This window comes from Ranitomeya variabilis, chromosome 3, assembly GCF_051348905.1.
Source record: "Ranitomeya variabilis isolate aRanVar5 chromosome 3, aRanVar5.hap1, whole genome shotgun sequence".
Taxonomy (NCBI): domain Eukaryota; kingdom Metazoa; phylum Chordata; class Amphibia; order Anura; family Dendrobatidae; genus Ranitomeya; species Ranitomeya variabilis.
The window spans coordinates 74763183-74784615 of record NC_135234.1 but is presented as its reverse complement, the minus strand read 5'-3'; the positions used below and the strand labels follow the sequence as shown (position 1 = coordinate 74784615).

At 44.2% G+C, this 21433-nt stretch overlaps 1 protein-coding gene across 4 annotated transcripts in view; it reads right to left on the bottom strand.

Annotated features, from left to right (window-relative positions):
- Nucleotides 1-4039: 4039 nt before the first annotated feature.
- ZRSR2 (zinc finger CCCH-type, RNA binding motif and serine/arginine rich 2) overlaps nt 4040-21433 on the bottom strand; it is a 28695-nt gene continuing 11301 nt past the window's right edge. Inside the window, exons 9-13 of one of the 4 annotated variants that reach the window (XM_077294187.1) lie at nt 20250-20305; nt 19860-19969; nt 18444-18999; nt 18275-18377; nt 4040-5901 (exon numbers count right to left, since the gene is read on the bottom strand). In XM_077294187.1, coding sequence (XP_077150302.1) covers nt 18287-18377; nt 18444-18999; nt 19860-19969; nt 20250-20305 — 813 coding nt within the window. In that variant the 3' untranslated portion in view covers nt 4040-5901; nt 18275-18286. Of the gene's footprint in view, nt 5902-18274; nt 19000-19859; nt 19970-20249; nt 20306-21433 lie in introns of all 4 variants that reach the window. The other 3 variants (XM_077294185.1, XM_077294188.1, XM_077294184.1) reach the window with 3 other exon arrangements.

Here is a 21433-nt window from a genome sequence, read left to right as displayed (position 1 = left end):
CTGTGAACGCAGTAACCCAGTACGTGTTACTAGATTGCCTCCATGGGTTTTAAACCTTGTGCTAGACGCATTGACAAGTCCCCCTTTTGAGCCCTTAGAGCCAGCCTCGGTTAAGGTTCTGATCCTTAAAAAAGTTTTGTTAGTAGCCTTAACTTCTGCAAGACGAGTCAGGGACATTCAGGAACTATCAATAGACGCTCCATTCTTGATGGTTTATCAGGATAAGTTAGTTTTGAAACCACACCCAGCCTATTTACCAAATGTCGCTTCTAAGTTTCATAGGAGCCAAGAGATCTATTTACCATCCTTTTATGATAGCTACAGTGGAGGAACAAAAGTTCCATACTCTAGATGTTAAAAGAGCTGTACTAGAGTACTTAGAAAGGAATCAAGCTTGGAGGCAGAGTAGGGAGCTGTTTGTCTCCTTTCAGGGTCAAATGTCACAAAGAACACTATCGTCCGGTGGATAAGAGATGCAATCTGCTTAGCTTATTCGGCCAAACGGGAATCTCCACCAGAGGAAGTGAGAGCTCACTCAGTGCGGGCCATGGCATTTGATTTGTAAGGCGGCAACGCGGTCTTCACCTTCCACCTTTTATAGACACTACCGTCTTGATCTGTCATCTACCTCCGGGCTAGACTTTGGGCGATCAGCACTTAGTGCTGTAGTTCGTCCCGGGTGACAGTCTCTGAAAGTTTCTCAGTGGGTGCTGTCGTGGACATAGGAAAACCGGATATTGCATACCGGTAATAGGATTTTACGGAGTCCACAACAGCCCCCACACATTCACCCCCACCCCATATTCACTTGGTTTCCTACACTCTAAGGGGAAGTGTGTTATTAAATTTTCACTCTATAGAGGTGATAGTATTTTGTAGTGTAAATAAGATAATTATTGTGTACTAATGCGATGGGCGGTTCCCCTCATACTCTGAAACACAACGGAGAAGACGAGGAGGACCGCCACCCTTTTTAACCTGTAGGTTCCTGTCCTGATGTTGGACGGATCCCCTCTCTCAGTGGGTGCTGTCGTGGACTCCGTAAATCCTATTACCGGTACGTAAGATCCTGTTTCCCCACTGTATGTAATTTTTTTAAATATAATTCTTAAATCCACAGCATGCTTTAGGTTACTCAGGTTTGCAAAGTAGATTTTGGGTTAGATTCGCTGCCCCCAGATCCAAAGTAAATGAGATTCTTTACTGTAATTGTATGTTTCCACGTGGTGTATTTAGAGCGCTTTGAACCCAGCGGACTCCCACACCGTCCAAAGCGCTGCTGGATTTTGTACGCGCGGTGATTCCGCATGTGTTCATTTAACACGTGCAGAGTCACTGCATCCTATACATTTTCATTGAACACGTGCGGAATCACCACATCCTTTTTTTTAGAATAGTGCTATTTATCTTGCGTAGACATGCTGCATGCTGAAAAAAATTACCTATTGAGGTGTGAAGTGACACATTAGTGAATGACAGTAAAAAAGATCTTTATTGACAAATAGTTTTAAAATTACAATTTTTAAAAAGACAGGATGATGTAAACAATTGGACCTCCAAAAAGTAAACAGGTGGTGACCCGCGATTCCCAGTGGCAAGGTTTTTTATATAAATATACATATAAGGTGTTACTATTTAGTAACTATTTATAGTAACACCTTATATGTATATCTATATAAAAAACCTTGCCACTGGGAATCGCGGGTCACCACCTGTTTACTTTTTGGAGGTCCAATTGTTTACATCATCCTGTCTTTTTAAAAATTGTAATTTTAAAACTATTTGTCAATAAAGATCTTTTTTACTGTCATTCACTAATGTGTCACTTCATACCTCAATAGGTAATTTTTTTCAGCATCTATTATCACACTCACCCGGCTCCCTCGTTGGCTGTCGCTGCTTCCTGTCCTGGCCGCACCTTCTACTGTATGCGGTCACGTGGGGCCGCCGATTACAGTCATGAATGTGGCTCCACCTCCCATAGGGGTGGAGCCGCCTATTCATGACTGTAAATGAGCGGCCCCACGTGACCGCATACAGGAGAAGGTGCGGCCAGGACAGGACACTACGAGGGAGGCGGGTATTTTCAGAACAGCGGGGGGGGGGGGGGGGGGCGCACAGGGGGTGGGAGGACGGGGGACAGATAGATCTTTCTTTTGAACACTATTATTCATATCTTCTATGCAGCAAACGCTGCTGCAGGGAAGATATGAATCGCGGATTCAGCACCAGATGCTTGTACGTGTGGTACCCAGCACGGTGCGTGTGGTACCCAGTGGGCACACAGGCGGCACACGTGTGCCACACTGATGTACACCAGAAACGTAGGGGCACACGGACACGGATAATTCCGGTACCGATTGTTTCCGGTACCGGAATTATCTGGACGTGTGAGACTGCCCTAAGGATGTCTGGCAGCATAAAACGATTTGTTAAAAAGCAGGCACTAGGCGCACTCATGATGTGGCCAAAATGTTCTGTGCACCTTCCCACCTACGTGTTTTCCATCTATCTCTAATTTTCTTTGGCTCCTGTAAAGCCTAAGCTGGAAAAGGAAGGCAGAGATAGATATAAAGTAAGTGAGTGGGAAGGGTGACCTGAAGTATTTGGCCATGCCAGGGGCGACCAGAGCACCTGTGCTTGGTTTGAACACTTTGTGCTGACAGACACTCAGCAATCACTTAGGGCCCAATTAGTCAAAGTTGTCATGCCAGAATTCTGGTGTAAAAGCTTTTAAAAGTTGCAAAAATTAGGCGCAACTGAGATATCCTATTTTTTAGCAAAAATGTTGGCAAAACTGCAACTTTTGGCATCCTCACCCCAGCTTCTTCCAGCTCTGCTGAAATGTGCTAAGTTGGGGTGTGACGCCACAGCCCATTCTCATTCATAACGAGCTGTGATGTGCCCTGCGTCACTCCAGTACCTGACGGAGGAGTATGCCACTCGTCAGAGGCGTGGCCCTATTCATGAATCAGGAGCATGTCCCCTCAAGACAGGTGTGAATCACGCTGGTCTTGATTGGTGTAAATAGTATATCTATGTAAAACTCAACTTTTCCGTAAGATGCAATTGGCTCGAATTTCAGTATTTTTCTTTTATTTAGCACATGTTGACAATCCCTTTAGGTTTATGCTCCACATTGTTATAGCTCTCTCTTATGACTATGGTTACATGACCTCGGATCTATGTCTTTTACTCCAGTGTTCATAATCAGGGATGTGGTTTTGACTCTAGACTCTAAATTATGACAATTTTGGTACCACTAAGGTGTAATGGTACTTGAAATAAAATCTCAAATGTGATGAGTTTTCATAGACGAGATCTTCCCACATGTCCTTAAATATAGTCAAGTGTCCATAGGAACAAGTATTTATTACCAAGAACTGTATTGAGAGTACAGGACAACTGTGCAACCGGCCAAGCTCATGAACAAGAAAAAGTGAGCAAGTTTGTCAATAACACATGAGCTTAGGGATGTAGCGGACTCATGGAAGTTTGGGTTCTTGTACCAGACAAACTTTATTCCAAAATTCCAGTCCAAGTTACCGGACCTATACCCAAACTTCAACCAGAACCCGGATCCCATTGAAAACAATAGGTGATCCGGACTTTTGAGCTGGAAAAATGTATCTCTTCTGTCTCTCTCTTGTCCTGGATCTCCAAATGTTGCAACAGACTTCTGGGAGAAGACAGTGTTCGGCGTTTGTGATAAAAGTTGCTGGGATTCCAGGCATAACCGCAAATATGGCACATGCAATACAAGTGAATTGACTGAGGCTGTGCACGTTTAGTCAGATTGTGGCCAGAATTATACAGCTCACATATCTGAGGTCGCGTGACCACCTGCTATTGATGCCAATACCAGAGAATCCTGGCAGTATGCGGTGCGCACACTATAAGGAGATCAGAAGATCAGACAACCCCTTTAAATGTTTCAAGTCCAGTGCACGGTTCATGACGTCCTAAACTGGAGTAGTTCTCTGTATAATTATTGCTTGATAATATTCTTTCCCACAACAATGACAATACATTTCTTCAACAAATTTTAAATTTTTATTAAAAAATATTTATACTTTCACATTAGAAAACAAAGAATGGCTTTTCCATGCACAGTGGGGAAACAAGTATTTAGTCAGTCACCAATTGTGCAAGTTCTCCCACTTAAGATGAGAGAGGCCTGTAATTGACATCATAGGTAGATCACAACTATGAGAGTCAAAATGAGAAAACAAATCCAGAAAATCACATTGTCTGATTTTGCAAGATTTATTTTGCAAATTATGGTGGAAAATAAGTATTTGGTCACCTAAAAACTTGCAAGATTTCTGGCTCTCACAGACCAGCAACTTCTTCTTTACGAGGCTCCTCTGTCCTCCACTCATTACCTGTAGTAACTGCACCTGTTTGAACTTGTTATCAGTATAAAAGACACCTGTCCACAACCTCAAACAGTCTGACTCCAAATTCCACTATGGTGAAGACCAAAGAGCTATTGAAGGACACCAGAAACAAAACGGTAGCCCTGTACCAGGCTGGGAAGACTGAATCTGCAATAGGCAAGCAGCTTGGTGTGATGAAATCAACTGTGGGAGCAATAATAAGAAAATGGAAGACATACAAGACCACTGATAATTAATCTCCCTCGATTTGGGGTTCCACGCAAGATCTCACCGTGAGGGGTCAAAATGATTAGAAGAATGGTGAGCAAAAATCCCAGAACCACACGAGGGGACCTAGTTAATGACCTGCATAGAGCTGGGACCACCGTAACAAAGGCTACCATCAATAACACACTACGCTGCCAGGGACTCAGATCCTGCAGTGCCAGACGTGTCACCCTGCTTAAGCCAATACATGTCCAGGCCTGTCTGAAGTTTGCTAGAGAGCATTTGGATTATCCAGATGAGTATTGGGAGAATGTCATATGGTCTGATGAAACCAAAGTATAACTGATTGGTAGAAACAAAACTCGTCATGTTTGGAGGAGACAGAATGCTGCGTTGCATCCGAAGAACACCATACCTACTGTCAAGCATGGAGGTGGCAACATCATGCTTTGTGGCTGGGATCAGGACAACAGATCCATGTACATGAAAGAAAGAATGGGGCCATGTATCATGAGATTTTGAGTGCAAACCTCCTTCCATCAACAAGGGCATTGAAGATGAAACGTAGATGGGTCTTTCAGCATGATTCCCAAGCACACCGCCAGGGCAACGAAGGAGTGGCTTTGTAAGAAGCATATGAAGGTCCTGGAGTGGCCTAGCCAGTCTCCAGATCTCCACCCCATAGAAAACCTTTGTAGTGAGTCGAAAGTCCCTGTTGCCCAGCGACAGGCCCAAATCATCACTGCTCTAGAGATCTGCATGGAGGAATGGAGCAACATACCACCAACCGTGTGTGCTAACCTTGTGAAGACTTACTGAAAACGTTTGACCACTGTCATTGCCAACAAAGGATATATAATAAAATATTGAGATGAACTTTTGCTAATGACCAAATACCTATTTCCACCATAATTTGCTAAATAAATCTTGCCAGATCAGACAAGGTGATTTTCTCGATTTGTTTTCTCCTTTTGACTCCCATCGTTGTGGTCTACCTATGATGTCAATTACAGGCCTCTCTCATCTTTTTAAGTGGGAGAACTTGCACAATTGTTAGCTGACTACATACTCTCTCCCCCCCCCCCCCCCCCCCACTGTATTTCTCACAAACGCACAGTTTATAAATAATAGTCTCCTTTACACTGCATTGGAAGAACTGAAGCGAAGCCCTGAAGATGCTGCCAGTCTGTCATCACGGCCGAGTAGTGTCACAATCGTTCTAATGCGGATACACTGTATCCATAGATTGATGCCAGAACAGAATCTGCCAGCTTTAAATGTGATCACATCGAACCTGTAAAACACACATGAAATAGTCAGATCATTAAAGGCAACAAACACACAAAGTCTCAACTCTAAGAATTGAGAAAAAAGTTATGTGGAAATACAGCATTGCCAGGATTTCATGCAGTGATGACCACGGCTCGAGACAATGGTCACTATCCTTCCCCCACACAGGGCTATTAGCCTATATGTAAGAATGTGGCACCACCTTTATATTAATAGTTGTAGCTACATTGTAAAAGGTGGAAAATATGGAAGAAGAAAAACAAAATGGGGTATAAACAAACATCTATAGCTGGGCTGAAGCAGTCATCATCCAGAATCAGTATAAGTACAGACACCAAGTGCTACTGAGTGCATGGAGGATGTGGAAACATGAATAAGAAGGTCCAGATTCTGAGGAAAATTTACAAAGGGAGAAGAGTGGAGAGCAAGATTAGTGAAGTGAGGCGATAGGCCTGTCTAAAGAGAAAAGAGGTTTTTACAGCACACTTACAAATGTGGGGGAAAGGTATTAATCAGATTGTCTGGGGTAGTGCATTCCAGAAAACTGGCGCAGCACGAGATAAGTCTTGGAAATGGAAGTATTATTTATAGAAAAAAAAATAAAGAACAAGGTTTGTTCTTTTCCCATTGCTTGCTTGTTCGGAGCCTCAAAAATACAGTGTCAAAATGTGGAAGCAAAGGATATGTCATATTGTGAGCTGGATTAATTTTATGTATTTATACTAATGGGTTCTAAACTATGGCTCTCCAGCTATAACAATGAGCATTGCCCGTGGGTGTCAATGTGTTCTGGGAGGTGTAATTCTGCAACATCTCGAAGATCACTAATCTATGGAAATTTCAGAGACAAAGTAAAAAGTAGATAAACGTGTTTTTTTTATTATTACCAGGTTCATCATCGACTTTTTAACACAAAAGCATACACCCCTACCCACTCGCCCGCTACTGTTCCAAAGCTTTGCCGGGGTCCCCTGTGGGCTCCTTGCTTCCTCTACCAGTGAGTACAAAGCAGAGAGGAAGTAACGAAACCCGCCAGGCCAGGAGGAGCCTGGTTTAACTGTTCAAAAAAAATAAATAAATAAATGGAGCTGGACAAGCCGTTATTACTCCATCCTTCTTCCATTTCAGAAGAACTGAAGACCTTAGTACATAAAATACAAAATCCATGAGACCAAAACAATTTATTTAGGGTACTTTCATACATTTTTTTTTTCCTTTAAATATTTACTATTGTGTTTTTCTTCAATAAATACTTCTCTACAAACTGGATCCATTTTTTTTGCTTTAACTTAAAAGAAACTGAAGATTTTTTGTCTTTTTTTTTAACTCTGTGAAACATGCCTTTTCCAGTTTCTATAGTTGAGCAGCCGCAGAGCCTTCAATAATGGATCTTACTTGTGTCTTAGTTCAAAGAGAAGTTCATGTGCTGTGAGAGTTCTGCCATTATTAGCTGCAGCGCTGAAATCCACCAACTCTTATAAAGACGGATGTACGTATGTATCTATTATTTCTTTGTACTGGAAAAGGCAGAAAACAAAGAGGACGAGGATTTTAATGAGTGACTATAATGGCGAAGGCTGGAGACTGTGTGCGTGATGTGGAGCCGCAGTCCTGTGTAATCCTTTATAACTAATCTCTTCCAACACCAAAAGAAGAGCCGATGATTTGGCGTTGGTCAGGATTTCCTCCCAGGGGTTTGATGCGCAGTATTAAAGCCAGGACGCGGCTTATAAGCCATGAAATGACCAGTCAAACACAACATTTCTTTTTCCTTATCTATAGTGAGCGGATTGTGACCTCTGTTGCTTCCCCACTGCCGTCCTACGTATGTAGCCAAGATGAGCGCCAGACAGGGTTTACAGATATAAAGCTGAAGAGAAATATTTCCTTTAACAGGAACTATAAGAAAAATTTCTTAGCCGAAACACTTAACCCCTTCCCTCCAGCTAGTGATGAGCGAACGTGCTAGGATAAGGTGTTATCTGAGCATGCTTGAGTGTTAAATGAGCATTTCGGCATGTTTGTATACTATGCTCAAGTCGCTGAAGCTGCATGTCTCATGGCTGTGCGATATGCAGGGATTGCCTAACGAACAGGAAAGCCCTGCATGTGTTGCGGCTGTCTAACAGCCACGAGACATGCAGACGCGACGACTAGACCAAATTTGTCGAGCACGCCGAAACTACTCGAAGACACGAGCATGCTCAGATAACACCTTATAAGGTAATATCAACTTATCCGAGCACGCTCGCTCATCACTACCTCCAGCCAGTGACCATGCCCAATTTTTTTCAATCTGACATGTCACTTTCTGTTGCAATAATTTGGGAACACTTCTAACTATCCAGTGATTCTTAAGATTGTTTTACGAAGAAAAAAAAACAAAAACATTGTACTTTAGCCTAGAAATAAACATAGGGCAATACGTTTTGCCTATTCATGAAAACATCTCAAATTTGCTGGGAATTCTGGAAAATCAGCAATTTTCAAACTTTGAAATTTTATGCCCTCAACTCAGATTCCGCACAAAAATAGTGAATAAATAACATTTCCCACATATCTACTTTGTCACCATCATTTTATTAACATTTTTATAGTTTAGTTTTGTTTTTTTTCCAGGATATTTAAATAGAAAAGCAATTGTTCATAGTTTCATTGAAATTCCCATTTATTTTTCTTTTAAAGAAACATATTGACTTTTGTAGGGACTTTGGGGGACTCCCCATAGCACCCCTGAAAGTAATAAATATATATATATATAACGAAAAATAGATCCCATGATTTTGTTGCACAATTTCTCGTAACGTGGTAATATCCCATATGTGGTCAGAAGCTACTCTTTGGACATACAGGAGGGCTTGGAAGGGAAGGAGTAATTTTTGAAGAGTGAATTTGGCTAAATAAGATTGTGGATGCTATGCTATGCTGCATTTGCAGAGTCCCTGAACAACCAACTACAAGTGGCCCCATTTTTGAAACAAGGGGTTCTTCTAGGGGCGTGATGAGCATTTTGTCCCCTCAAGCATTTAAAAGAATTTTATCACGTTGGTTCTTGAAAAAAAATAAATAAATTATATTTTCTCCACCAAAACGTTACATAGGTTGATAAAAGACCTAGGTCCATCAAGTTCAACCTTTCTCCACCAATTGTACATTTTGTCACTAATTTAACTATGACCCACAATGTTATGCGTGTCAAGGAAATCCTCCAGCCCTTTTTAAAAGTTGTTACAGTGTCCGCCATTACTACCTCCTGTGGTCGGCATCCCACATTCTCACTGCTCTAACTGTAAAGAATCCTTCCCTGTTTAGCTGCCGGAATCTCCTTTCTTCCACACGTAATAAGTGCCCCCTAGTCCTCAGTATGGCCTTTGGAAGGATTAATTCATATGCCAGTGCTTTGTACTGGCCACACATATTTATGTAATGATGCCCTCTGAGGCACCTTTTTTTTCTAAGCTAAACAAGCCCAACTTTTCCAACCTCTCCTTAGAGGCCTTAAATCCCTTGTAATAATCTAGTTCCCAGTCTTTGTAACTTCTGAATATCCTTTTTAATATATGGATCCAAAAACTGGACCCATATTCTAGATGTGGCCTCACCAGTGATTTATAAAGGGGTAATAATACATTGGGATCGCGGGATATTAACGCTCTTTTTATACATCCTAAGATCTTGTTTGCTTTTGCGGCTGCTGCTTGACACTGAGTACTGCTGCTCAGCTTACTTGTAACCAGAATACACAAGTCCTTCTTCTATTCTGTAGTCCCGCGTATACTCGCGTTTAATGTATATGAAGCAATAGGATTACTTCGTCCTAGGTGAATTTATCTACATTAAATCTCATTTGCTAAGTGTTTGCCCATGTTGTTCTGGCCCCATTAGTTTCCATTTTCAAAAGGGAGCAAAAGGAGAAAATGGATCCCACAATTTGTAAAACAATTTAACCAAAACGTGGCAATATATGAGGGCCAAAACTACAGTTTGGACACACCTCAGGACTTGGAATTGAAGAAGTGTTATTTGGCTTATAAAGCAGATTTAGCAGAAATAGTTTGTGGGCGCCATGTCAACGGAACTTTGCACATGCCCAACGTTTACACTTTCAGAGCACAGTGATACGTTCATTTTTTTCAGCCACGCAACAGCATGGGATCAGAGCGGTAACCCTGTGAGGTAATGTGAGAGCATGGGATCAGAGCGGTAACCCTGTGAGGTAATGTGAGAGCATGGGATCAGAGCGGTAACCCTGTGAGGTAATGTGAGCGCATGGGATCAGAGCGGTAACCCTGTGAGGTAATGTGAGAGCATGGGATCAGAGCGGTAACCCTGTGAGGTAATGTGAGAGCATGGGATCAGAGCGGTAACCCTGTGAGGTAATGTGACAGCATGGGATCAGAGCGGTAACCCTGTGAGGTAATGTGACAGCATGGGATCAGAGCGGCAATCCTGTGAGGTAATGTGAGAGCATGGGATCAGAGCGGTAACCCTGTGAGGTAATGTGACAGCATGGGATCAGAGCGGTAACCCTGTGAGGTAATGTGAGAGCATGGGATCAGAGCGGTAACCCTGTGAGGTAATGTGAGAGCATGGGATCAGAGCGGCAATCCTGTGAGGTAATGTGACAGCATGGGATCAGAGCGGTAACCCTGTGAGGTAATGTGACAGCATGGGATCAGAGCGGCAATCCTGTGAGGTAATGTGAGAGCATGGGATCAGAGCGGTAACCCTGTGAGGTAATGTGACAGCATGGGATCAGAGCGGTAACCCTGTGAGGTAATGTGACAGCATGGGATCAGAGCGGTAACCCTGTGAGGTAATGTGACAGCATGGGATCAGAGCGGTAACCCTGTGAGGTAATGTGACAGCATGGGATCAGAGCGGTAACCCTGTGAGGTAATGTGAGAGCATGGGATCAGAGCGGTAACCCTGTGAGGTAATGTGACAGCATGGGATCAGAGCGGTAACCCTGTGAGGTAATGTGAGAGCATGGGATCAGAGCGGTAACCCTGTGAGGTAATGTGAGAGCATGGGATCAGAGCGGTAACCCTGTGAGGTAATGTGACAGCATGGGATCAGAGCGGTAACCCTGTGAGGTAATGTGACAGCATGGGATCAGAGCAGTAACCCTGTGAGGTAATGTGAGAGCATGAGATCAGAGCGGTAACCCTGTGAGGTACTGTGACAGCATAGGATCAGAGCGGTAACCCTGTGAGGTAATGTGAGAGCATGGGATCAGAGCAGCGATCCGATGAGGCAATGTGAGAGCAATGGGATCAGAGCGGCAATCCTGTGAAGTAATGTGAGAGCATGGGATCAGAGCAGCAATCCTATGAGGCAATGTGAGAGCATGGGATCAGAGCAGTAACCCTGTGAGGTAATGTGAGAGCATGGGATCAGAGCAGTAACCCTGTGAGGTAATGTGAGAGCATGGGATCAGAGCAGTAACCCTGTGAGGTAATGTGACAGCATGGGATCAGAGCGGTAACCCTGTGAGGTAATGTGAGAGCATGGGATCAGAGCAGCGATCCGATGAGGCAATGTGAGAGCAATGGGATCAGAGCGGCAATCCTGTGAGGTAATGTGACAGCATGGGATCAGAGCAGCAATCCTGTGAGGTAATGTGACAGCATGGGATCAGAGCAGCGATCCGATGAGGCAATGTGAGAGCATGGGATCAGAGCGGCAATCCTGTGAGGTAATGTGAGAGCATGGGATCAGAGCGGTAACCCTGTGAGGTAATGTGACAGCATGAGATCAGAGCGGTAACCCTGTGAGGTAATGTGACAGCATAGGATCAGCGTGACAATGCAGTGAGGTAATGTGACAGCATGGGATCAGAGCGACAATCCATACTATATACATGAGATGACATAAAGGTATATACTATATACAGGAGCAGATGACACAGAGGAGATGACTTACAGGTATTATTTATTGTTATAGCGCCATTTATTCCATGGCGCTTTACATGTGAGGAGGGGTATACATAATAAAAACAAGTACAATAATCTTAAACAATACAAGTCATAACTGGTACAGGAGGAGAGAGGACCCTGCCCGCGAAGGCTCACAATCTACAAGGGATGGGTGAGAATACAGTAGGTGAGGATAGAGCTGGTCATGCAGCAGTTTGGTTTGGTACAGGTATATACTAAATACAGGAGGAGATGACATACAGGTATATACTATATACAGGAGGAGATGACAAAGATATATACTATATACAGGAGGAGAGGACTTACAGGTATATACTATATACAGGAGCAGATGACATAGGTATATACTATATACAGGGGGAGATGACAAAGATATATACTATATACAGGAGGAGAGGACTTACAGGTATATACTATATACAGGAGGAGATGACTTACAGGTATATACTATATAAAAGAGGAGATGACACAGGTATATAGAGGAGGAGATGACATACAGCAGGTATATACTATATACAGGGGAGATGACATACAGGTATATACTATATAAAAGAGGAGATGACACATAGGTATATAGAGGAGATGACATACAGCAGGTAAACTCACCATGCACAAAACTTGCTGCACACAACTTGCTACACTAACCTGTCACATGCAACTCGACACACAAAAAGTTGCTACACGCATGTCGCCACACAAAACTCATCTCACAAAAGTCGCTACATGCATGTCGCCACACGCAACTCAACACAACTTGACACATGAAACTCGCCCTAAAACACACACAAGTCTGGTATTATCCTTCAAAAATAAAAATCTGATTAATAAGCAGACAAACTACAAGAGCAACAAATGTACCATATAGGAATCCGGCAGCTGTCAGTCACATGACCAGTATATTATGTGTATGTGTGAGCTAATATATACTGCCAGGGGGTGGGCTTCCTGTAGGCTGGGGATTTATCAGGCTGCCAATTTAGCTTACAAATACTGAGGTAAAAATACTGACCAAATAACGTGTGAACGAGGTCTAATACAGGAGGAGATGACATACAGATATATACTATATACAGGAGGAGATGACACACAGGTATATACTATTTACAGGGGAGATGACACAGGTATATACTATATACAGGAGGAGATGACACACAGGTACGGTGGGGCAAAAAAGTATTTAGTCAGTCAGCAATAGTGCAAGTTCCACCACTTAAAAAGATGAGAGGCGTCTGTAATTTACATCATAGGTAGACCTCAACTATGGGAGACAAACTGAGAAAAAAAAATCCAGAAAATCACATTGTCTGTTTTTTTTATCATTTTATTTGCATATTATGGTGGAAAATAAGTATTTGGTCAGAAACAAAATTTCATCTCAACACTTTGTAATCTATCCTTTGTTGGCAATGACAGAGGTCAAACGTTTTCTGTAAGTCTTCACAAGGTTGCCACACACTGTTGTTGGTATGTTGGCCCATTCCTCCATGCAGATCTCCTCTAGAGCAGTGATGTTTTTGGCTTTTCGCTTGGCAACACGGACTTTCAACTCCCTCCAAAGGTTTTCTATAGGGTTGAGATCTGGAGACTGGCTAGGCCACTCCAGGACCTTGAAATGCTTCTTACGAAGCCACTCCTTCGTTGCCCTGGCAGTGTGCTTTGGATCATTGTCATGTTGAAAGACCCAGCCACGTTTCATCTTCAATGCCCTTGCTGATGGAAGGAGGTTTGCACTCAAAATCTCACGATACATGGCCCCATTCATTCTTTCATGTACAGATCAGTCGTCCTGGCCCCTTTGCAGAGAAACAGCCCCAAAGCATGATGTTTCCACCACCATGCTTTACAGTAGGTATGGTGTTTGATGGATGCAACTGAGTATTCTTTTTCCTCCAAACACGACAAGTTGTGTTTCTACCAAACAGTTCCAGTTTGGTTTCATCAGACCATAGGACATTCTCCCAAAACTCCTCTGGATCATCCAAATGCTCTCTAGCAAACTTCAGACGGGCCCGGACATGTACTGGCTTAAGCAGTGGGACACGTCTGGCACTGCAGGATCTGAGTCCATGGTGGCGTAGTGTGTTACTTATGGTAGGCCTTGTTACATTGGTCCCAGCTCTCTGCAGTTCATTCACTAGGTCCCCCCGCGTGGTTCTGGGATTTTTGCTCACCATTCTTGTGATCATTCTGACCCCACGGGGTGGGATTTTGCGTGGAGCCCCAGATCGAGGGAGATTATCAGTGGTCTTGAATGTCTTCCATTTTCTAATTATTGCTCCCACTGTTGATTTCTTCACTCCAAGCTGGTTGGCTATTGCAGATTCAGTCTTCCCAGCCTGGTGCAGGGCTACAATTTTGTTTCTGGTGTCCTTTGACAGCTCTTTGGTCTTCACCATAGTGGAGTTTGGAGTCAGACTGTTTGAGGGTGTGCACAGGTGTCTTTTTATACTGATAAGTTTAAACAGGTGCCATTACTACAGGTAATGAGTGGAGGAAAGAGGAGACTCTTAAAGAAGAAGTTACAGGTCTGTGAGAGCCAGAAATCTTGATTGTTTGTTTCTGACCAAATACTTATTTTCCACCATAAAATGCAAATAAAATGATAAAAAAACAGACAATGTGATTTTCTGGATTTTTTTTTCTCAGTTTGTCTCCCATAGTTGAGGTCCAACTATGATGTAAATTACAGACGCCTCTCATCTTTTTAAGTGATGGAACTTGCACTATTGCTGACTGACTAAATACTTTTTTGCCCCACTGTATATACTATATACAGGAGGAGATGACACAGGTATATACTATATACAGGAGGAGATGACATACAGGTATATGCTATATACAGGAGCAGATGACACAGGTGTATATACTATATATAGGAGGAGATGACATATAATATATACAGGAGCAGATGACAGGTATATACTATATACAGGGGGAGATGACCTACAGGTATATACTATATACAGGAGGAGATGACCTACAGGTATATACTATATAAAAGAGGAGATGACACGTATATAGAGGCGATGACATACAGCAGGTATATACTATATACAGGAGATGACATACAGGTATATACTATATATATATATATATATATATATATATATATATATATATATATATATATATATATATATATATATATATGAGATGACATACAGGTATATACTATATAAAAGAGATGACACATATATACTATATACAGGAGGAGATGACATACAGGTATCTGCTATATAATTGTCTAAGGGTCACTTCCGTCTGTCTGTCCTTCTGTCTGTCACGGATATTCATTGGTCGCGGCCTGTCTGTCATGGAATCCAAGTCGCTTTTTGCCACGACCAATCAGCGACGGGCACAGTCCGGCAGCAAAATGGCCGCTCTTTCCTCCCCGCAGTTAGTGCCCGGCGCCCGCTCTATACTCCCCTCCAGTCAGCCCTCACACAGGGTTAATGCCAGGGTTACCGGAGCGCGGTGTAATGCACTCCTGTTACACAGCTATTAACCCTGCGTGACCAAATTTTTACTATTGATGCTGCGTATGCAGCATCAATAGTAAAAAGATCTAATGTTACAAATAAGAATAATAATAAAAAAAAAAGGTTATTCTCACCTTCCGTCGCGGCTGTACTCGGCAGTGCAAGCAGCAGGTTCCGATGCCAAGGATGCTATGCAAGAAGGACCTTTCATGACGACACGGTCATGTGACCGCGACGTCATCACAGGTTCTGCGCTCACACCAACCCTGGGACCGGAAGCTGCCGTGTGCACCGCACACAGGCGCCAGGACTTCAAGGGGCCTTCGGAAGGTGAGTATATGTTTACTAGATGGTAGCCCGATTCTAACGCATCGGGTATTCGAGAATATGTATGACGATTTTAGAATAATACATTGAATACACAGGATTCGGACTTCGCCTGTCGCTGATTGTTCGCGGCCGGCCATGTAGTATATAACACAGCCCACGCACGCAGTACATGGCACAGCCCACGCACGCAGTACATGGCACAGCCCACGCACGCAGTACATGGCACAGCCCACGCACGCAGTACATGGCACAGCCCACGCACGCAGTACATGGCACAGCCCACGCACGCAGTACATGGCACAGCCCACGCACGCAGTACATGGCACAGCCCACGCACGCAGTACATGGCACAGCCCACGCACGCAGTACATGGCACAGCCCACGCACGCAGTACATGGCACAGCCCACGCACGCAGTACATGGCACAGCCCACGCACGCAGTACATGGCACAGCCCACGCACGCAGTACATGGCACAGCCCACGCACGCAGTACATGGCACAGCCCACGCACGCAGTACATGGCACAGCCCACGCACGCAGTACATGGCACAGCCCACGCACGCAGTACATGGCACAGCCCACGCACGCAGTACATGGCACAGCCCACGCACGCAGTACATGGCACAGCCCACGCACGCAGTACATGGCACAGCCCACGCACGCAGTACATGGCACAGCCCACGCACGCAGTACATGGCACAGCCCACGCACGCAGTACATGGCACAGCCCACGCACGCACGCAGTACATGGCACAGCCCACGCACGCACGCAGTACATTGCACAGCCCACGCACGCAGTACATTGCACAGCCCACGCACGCAGTACATTGCACAGCCCACGCACGCAGTACATTGCACAGCCCACGCAGTACATTGCACAGCCCACGCAGTACATAGCAATGTGGGCATCATATCCCTGTTATAAAAAAAAGAATTAAAATAAAAAATAGTTATATACTCACCTTCCGTTGGCCCCGTATCCAGGCGAAGCGTTTACCGACGCTCCTGGCGCGCTCCGGTCCCAAGAGTGCATTGTGGTCTCGCGAGAGGATGACGTAGCGGTCTCGCGAGACCGCTACGTCATCATCTCACGAGACCGCAATGCATGGAGTGGTCACCGGAGCGTCGTGAGGAGCAGGAAAGGCTGGTTCTGGATCCGAGGGGCCGACGGACGGTGAGTATATAACTATTTTTTATTTTTTTTATATTTTTAACATTAGATCTTTTAACTATTGATGCCGCATAGGCAGCATCAATAGTCAAAAGTTGGTCACACAGGGTTAATAGCAGCGGTAACGGAGTGCGTTACACCGCGGCCCATTACCGCTGCCATTAACCCTGTGTGAGCGCTGCCTGGAGGGGATTATGGAGCGGGAACTGACTGCGGGGAGGAAGGACTGTGCCAGTCGGATTGGTCGTGGCCATATCCGTGACAGACAGACAGACGGAAGTGACCCTTAGACAATTATATAGTAGATTTTTTATTTTAAGTCTTTTTTAACCACGCATATAGTGCCCACATTGCTATATACTACGTGGGCTGTGTTACATGCTGCGTGGGCTCTGTTATATACATCTCTGTGCTATATACTAAGGTGGCTATGTTATATACTGCGTGGGCTGTGTTATATATTACGTGGCCAGTGTTACATACTGTGGGGGGCTGTGCTATATACTGCGTGGCTGCTATGTACTGCGTAGGCTGTGCTATATACTGCGTGGCTGCTATGTACTGCGTGGGCAGTGCGTGGGCTGTGTTATATATTACGTGGCCAGTGTTATATACTGCGGGGGCTGCGCTATATACTGCGTGGCTGCTATATATTACGTGGCCAGTGTTATATACTGTGGGGGCTGTATTAACGCAGTGGGTATTATACAATATTTATGTATGTATGTATATAGCAGCCACATAGTATATAGCACAGGCCACGTAGTATATAGGAGCCATGTAGTATATAGCTATATACTACATGGCTCCTATATACTACGTGGCCTGTGCTATATACTATGTGGCTGCTATATACATACATACATACTCTAGAATACCCGATGCGTTAGAATCGGGCCACCATCTAGTATACTATATAAAAGAGGAGATGACACATAGGTATATAGAGGAGGAGATGACATACAGCAGGTATATACTATATACAGGAGATGACATACAGGTATATACAGGAAAATGAGAGGTGTGAGGTGAAAATGAAAAGGTGTGAGTGCAAAATGAGAGGAGTGAGGGAAAATAGTGGAGTGATCGGAAAATGACAAATATGAGGTCGAAATGACAAGTCTTAGGGGGGGAATGAGAGGAGTGAGGGGGAAAATGAGAGGCGTGATGGGAAAATAAAAGAAGTGAGGTGTTATAACTAGCCACAGATATTTACCTTGCCCAGGCAACGCCGGGCTCTTCAGCTAGTTGTAAATAAAGATTAAACAACAACCACAAGACAGATTTCATCACCAGGTATCATTGTAATCAGTATAACGGCGCCGACCTTACACAGGCTTCTCTCAGAGCTTGTACAAGGCCATACCTGTACTGTGCAAGAGTTTTAGAGGATGAGCTTTGACAATGGATATTCTGGTTCATACATTTTTTCGGTGAAATGCGTATATGTCACATACCTGGTTAGGACTTCACTTCTGCATACTGGGGCTTTGTGGGCTCCGCTCTCTGCTCTTTGACCGTCTCCTGCCACGGCTTCTGGATCTAGACCGGTTTCTGGACCTGTTTCTAGACCTAGATCTGGATTGGTTTCTGGACCTGGACCGATTTCTGGACCTGTTTCTAGACCTGGACCGGTTTCTGGACCTAGATCTGGATTGGTTTCTGGACCTGGACCGGTTTCTGGACCTAGTTCTGGATCGGTTTCTGGATCTGGATCGGCTTCTGGACGTAGAACGGCTTCTTGACCTAGAATGGCTTTTTGACCTAGATCGGCTTCGGCTCTTTCTGCTACGACTTTTTGACCTGGATGAACTTTTGCTTCTGGTTCTGGACCTAGAAGAACTACGACTGCGACTCTTACGCTTGCGTTTCTTTTTACTCTTGCTGTGTGATCTTTTACGGTTTCTCGACCGGTGAGAGTGATTTTTCTTCTTGCTTTTGTGCTGGCTCTTTTTTTTCCTCCTAGAATCTCCGTTCCTCCTGGAGTCGGGGCTGCGGTACCTCTTAGACACCCCGTAGTCTTCATACCGACTGGACCGATCCCTCCTCTCACTTGGGTTTCTCCAATCTGGTGACACGTTTATGTCCCTTGTGGCCTGCCAGAATTCATTATTTGGATTCTGGAAGACATGCAGGAAATTGCAATGTTTGCCACGGGGACATTTTTGCCTTTCAAATAATCCTATGAAAAAAAAAAAAATTATTAATAACTCCTTGGTATGACATGTCTGAAAATGGATCAAAATATATTATCTGGTCTGGCATCCAGCAGCAAAGCACTTGCTTGGGGATGTTCCCAAGTAGCCCATGTGCAGCATGTGTTACAGAAACAGTGCTGTAATATATTAAAAAAAAAAAAAAAAAAAAAAAAAAATCAATGTACATAACTAGCCAAGTATCTGAATACTGCATGTCACTCCGGCTCCGTCACCCCCCACACTGCCGGGTCACTGCCCTGTGTAGCCATTCCTGTGGACCATTATGCAGATACCTGTTTGCAGAGAGGAGGGGGGAATGAGCCTGTGTGCTGATACATTGCCATACACTGAACACCAGGTGGCGCCATACTAAAATAAATGGTTTAACCCCTTAGTGACCACCAATAAATCTTTTTACAGACCTGCGATATAAGAGACCAGCATCTCCTGACAGCTGACAATCCAGCAGCTGTTGGCTGTACTCTATAGCTGACAACTTGCCTCAGCAGCCATTATCAGTGTTGGCAGCGACTATTGTTATTCAACCCCTTAAATGCTCCTGTCAATAGTGACTACAGCATCTAGATGGTCAGAGTGTGGGGGCTCCCTCTTTAATCCCATTGGCACCCTGAGGATAAGATTCTGGAGATGGCAATACCCCTTTAAACCTTCAATCCTATTTTAGTATTGCAGACTTCATAAGAGCACCGAGATGGTGGCGAGTGGGTGTGGGGGTGGTTTTCTTGTGTAGGTCCGAAGCTGTTACGGTAATCCTTCTGCATTGCAGGAGGGGAATGAAGGGACGTTAATTGATTCCATTCTCCAAGTCAGAAATGCTGCTTACCACATATAGCCAATTTCCATTTGGTGACTGGTGAAAATTCACACTGGAGCTGACGACCTGCGTACCAGCGACCATTAAACTGCGAAAACGCCTGCAGGCACTCTTCTTCCCTTGAAAAGACAAAGATGAATAGTAATATACAGAGATCCGTACAAACACATCAGCAACAGAGCATTTCTATCAATTCTGCTCAGTGACATAGCACAAGGGCCTGATCCCCAGCAGAAGAGCGATTGGACTAGTGAAAGGTTTGTCATTTCTGCACAGTTTTCCATTAATGGCAGCGCTACTCTACAGGTCTATGTCTGCCGGCTGCTTCTACATTCTTCATATGAAATCCGAGCGACCGAAAGCGATAAAATTGTAAAATGCACAAAATGAAATACGTACGTTCGATACTGGACGTAGACATTTCCTCTTAAGTGTGGTTCAAAATTACAGCTAACCTGATGAAAGAGGAAAGGAAAAAAAGTGTGAAAATGAACATCACAATACACAGGGGCCACAGAATCAGGAAAATGAAATTTCCCACAATTGCCGCTATGGAAAACCTCATCTTGGTACCGTGTGTAAGACTGCGCTCCTTAGAATTGTACTGTTCAAAACTATTACTTTTTTTATATAGTGCATGTAACCTTTCATATAAGCCTTTTAATAAGGCATTATAAAAAGGTCTTTAATAAACCCTTTAATAAAGAGTTAAAACTCCCGTTGGTGCACAAACCAGTCTTCGATGTCTGGGAATTGTCCAGATTCTCATTTTCTGCAACTCGCCATACACATTTAATGAGTGGGTTGGTTTCTCTTCACAAGCATTCTGACAGAACTATAGGTGCTGCAACACCCTTTCGATCACTTCCCTATATCCATTGCCCCTGCCATTCTGCCCTGAACTGAAAGCCCTCCTCTTGGTTTTATTAGGGCAACAACTGTCCAGTCTAGAGTCAATGTGTCCAACCCTTGTTTTCCATATGGGATCTCCATGCACGGGCACATGTGGCACAAGGACACGTCTGCAGTTCTTCATATGCCGCAGTGCCGCACTGTGTCAGTGCATCCAAGCTGTCAGTGTGAGAGGCCTGCATCACCTAATGCGCGGCACGGACCCACGTCTCTGTAGGATTTGGCAGTGTTTAGTGCAGTGGCAAAAAAAAATGGCATCTGGTACAAGGCAACAGAAACCTTTCAGTAGGCAATTTCTTCACTTCTGTGTGTAAGAGGTAAGAGTGCTGTCACACTGCGTTCTGCTTCACTTTCAGGGGTCCAGTCATCGGGCTTATGTCTGAACCCCCTTCAAAATGGGTGTCTGGCGTATGCACCAATGGGGCCATTGATTATAATGGTGCAGACGCCATCACCCTGTGCTCTGTCGTGCATCATCTTAGGGCGGATACACCTACGGGGGGCACACACCCAGAAGCAGTCCACCACATTTTCCGGGGAAGGTGGGGGATTGTTCGGACGCATGCCCAGACGGGATTACTGAACGCGGCGAAGAAAGCAGTGGGAAAGGGGCCAAAAACAGCAAGTGACCCAACAACCAGGTGACGCCTCATCAACACTGACTGGTTTCC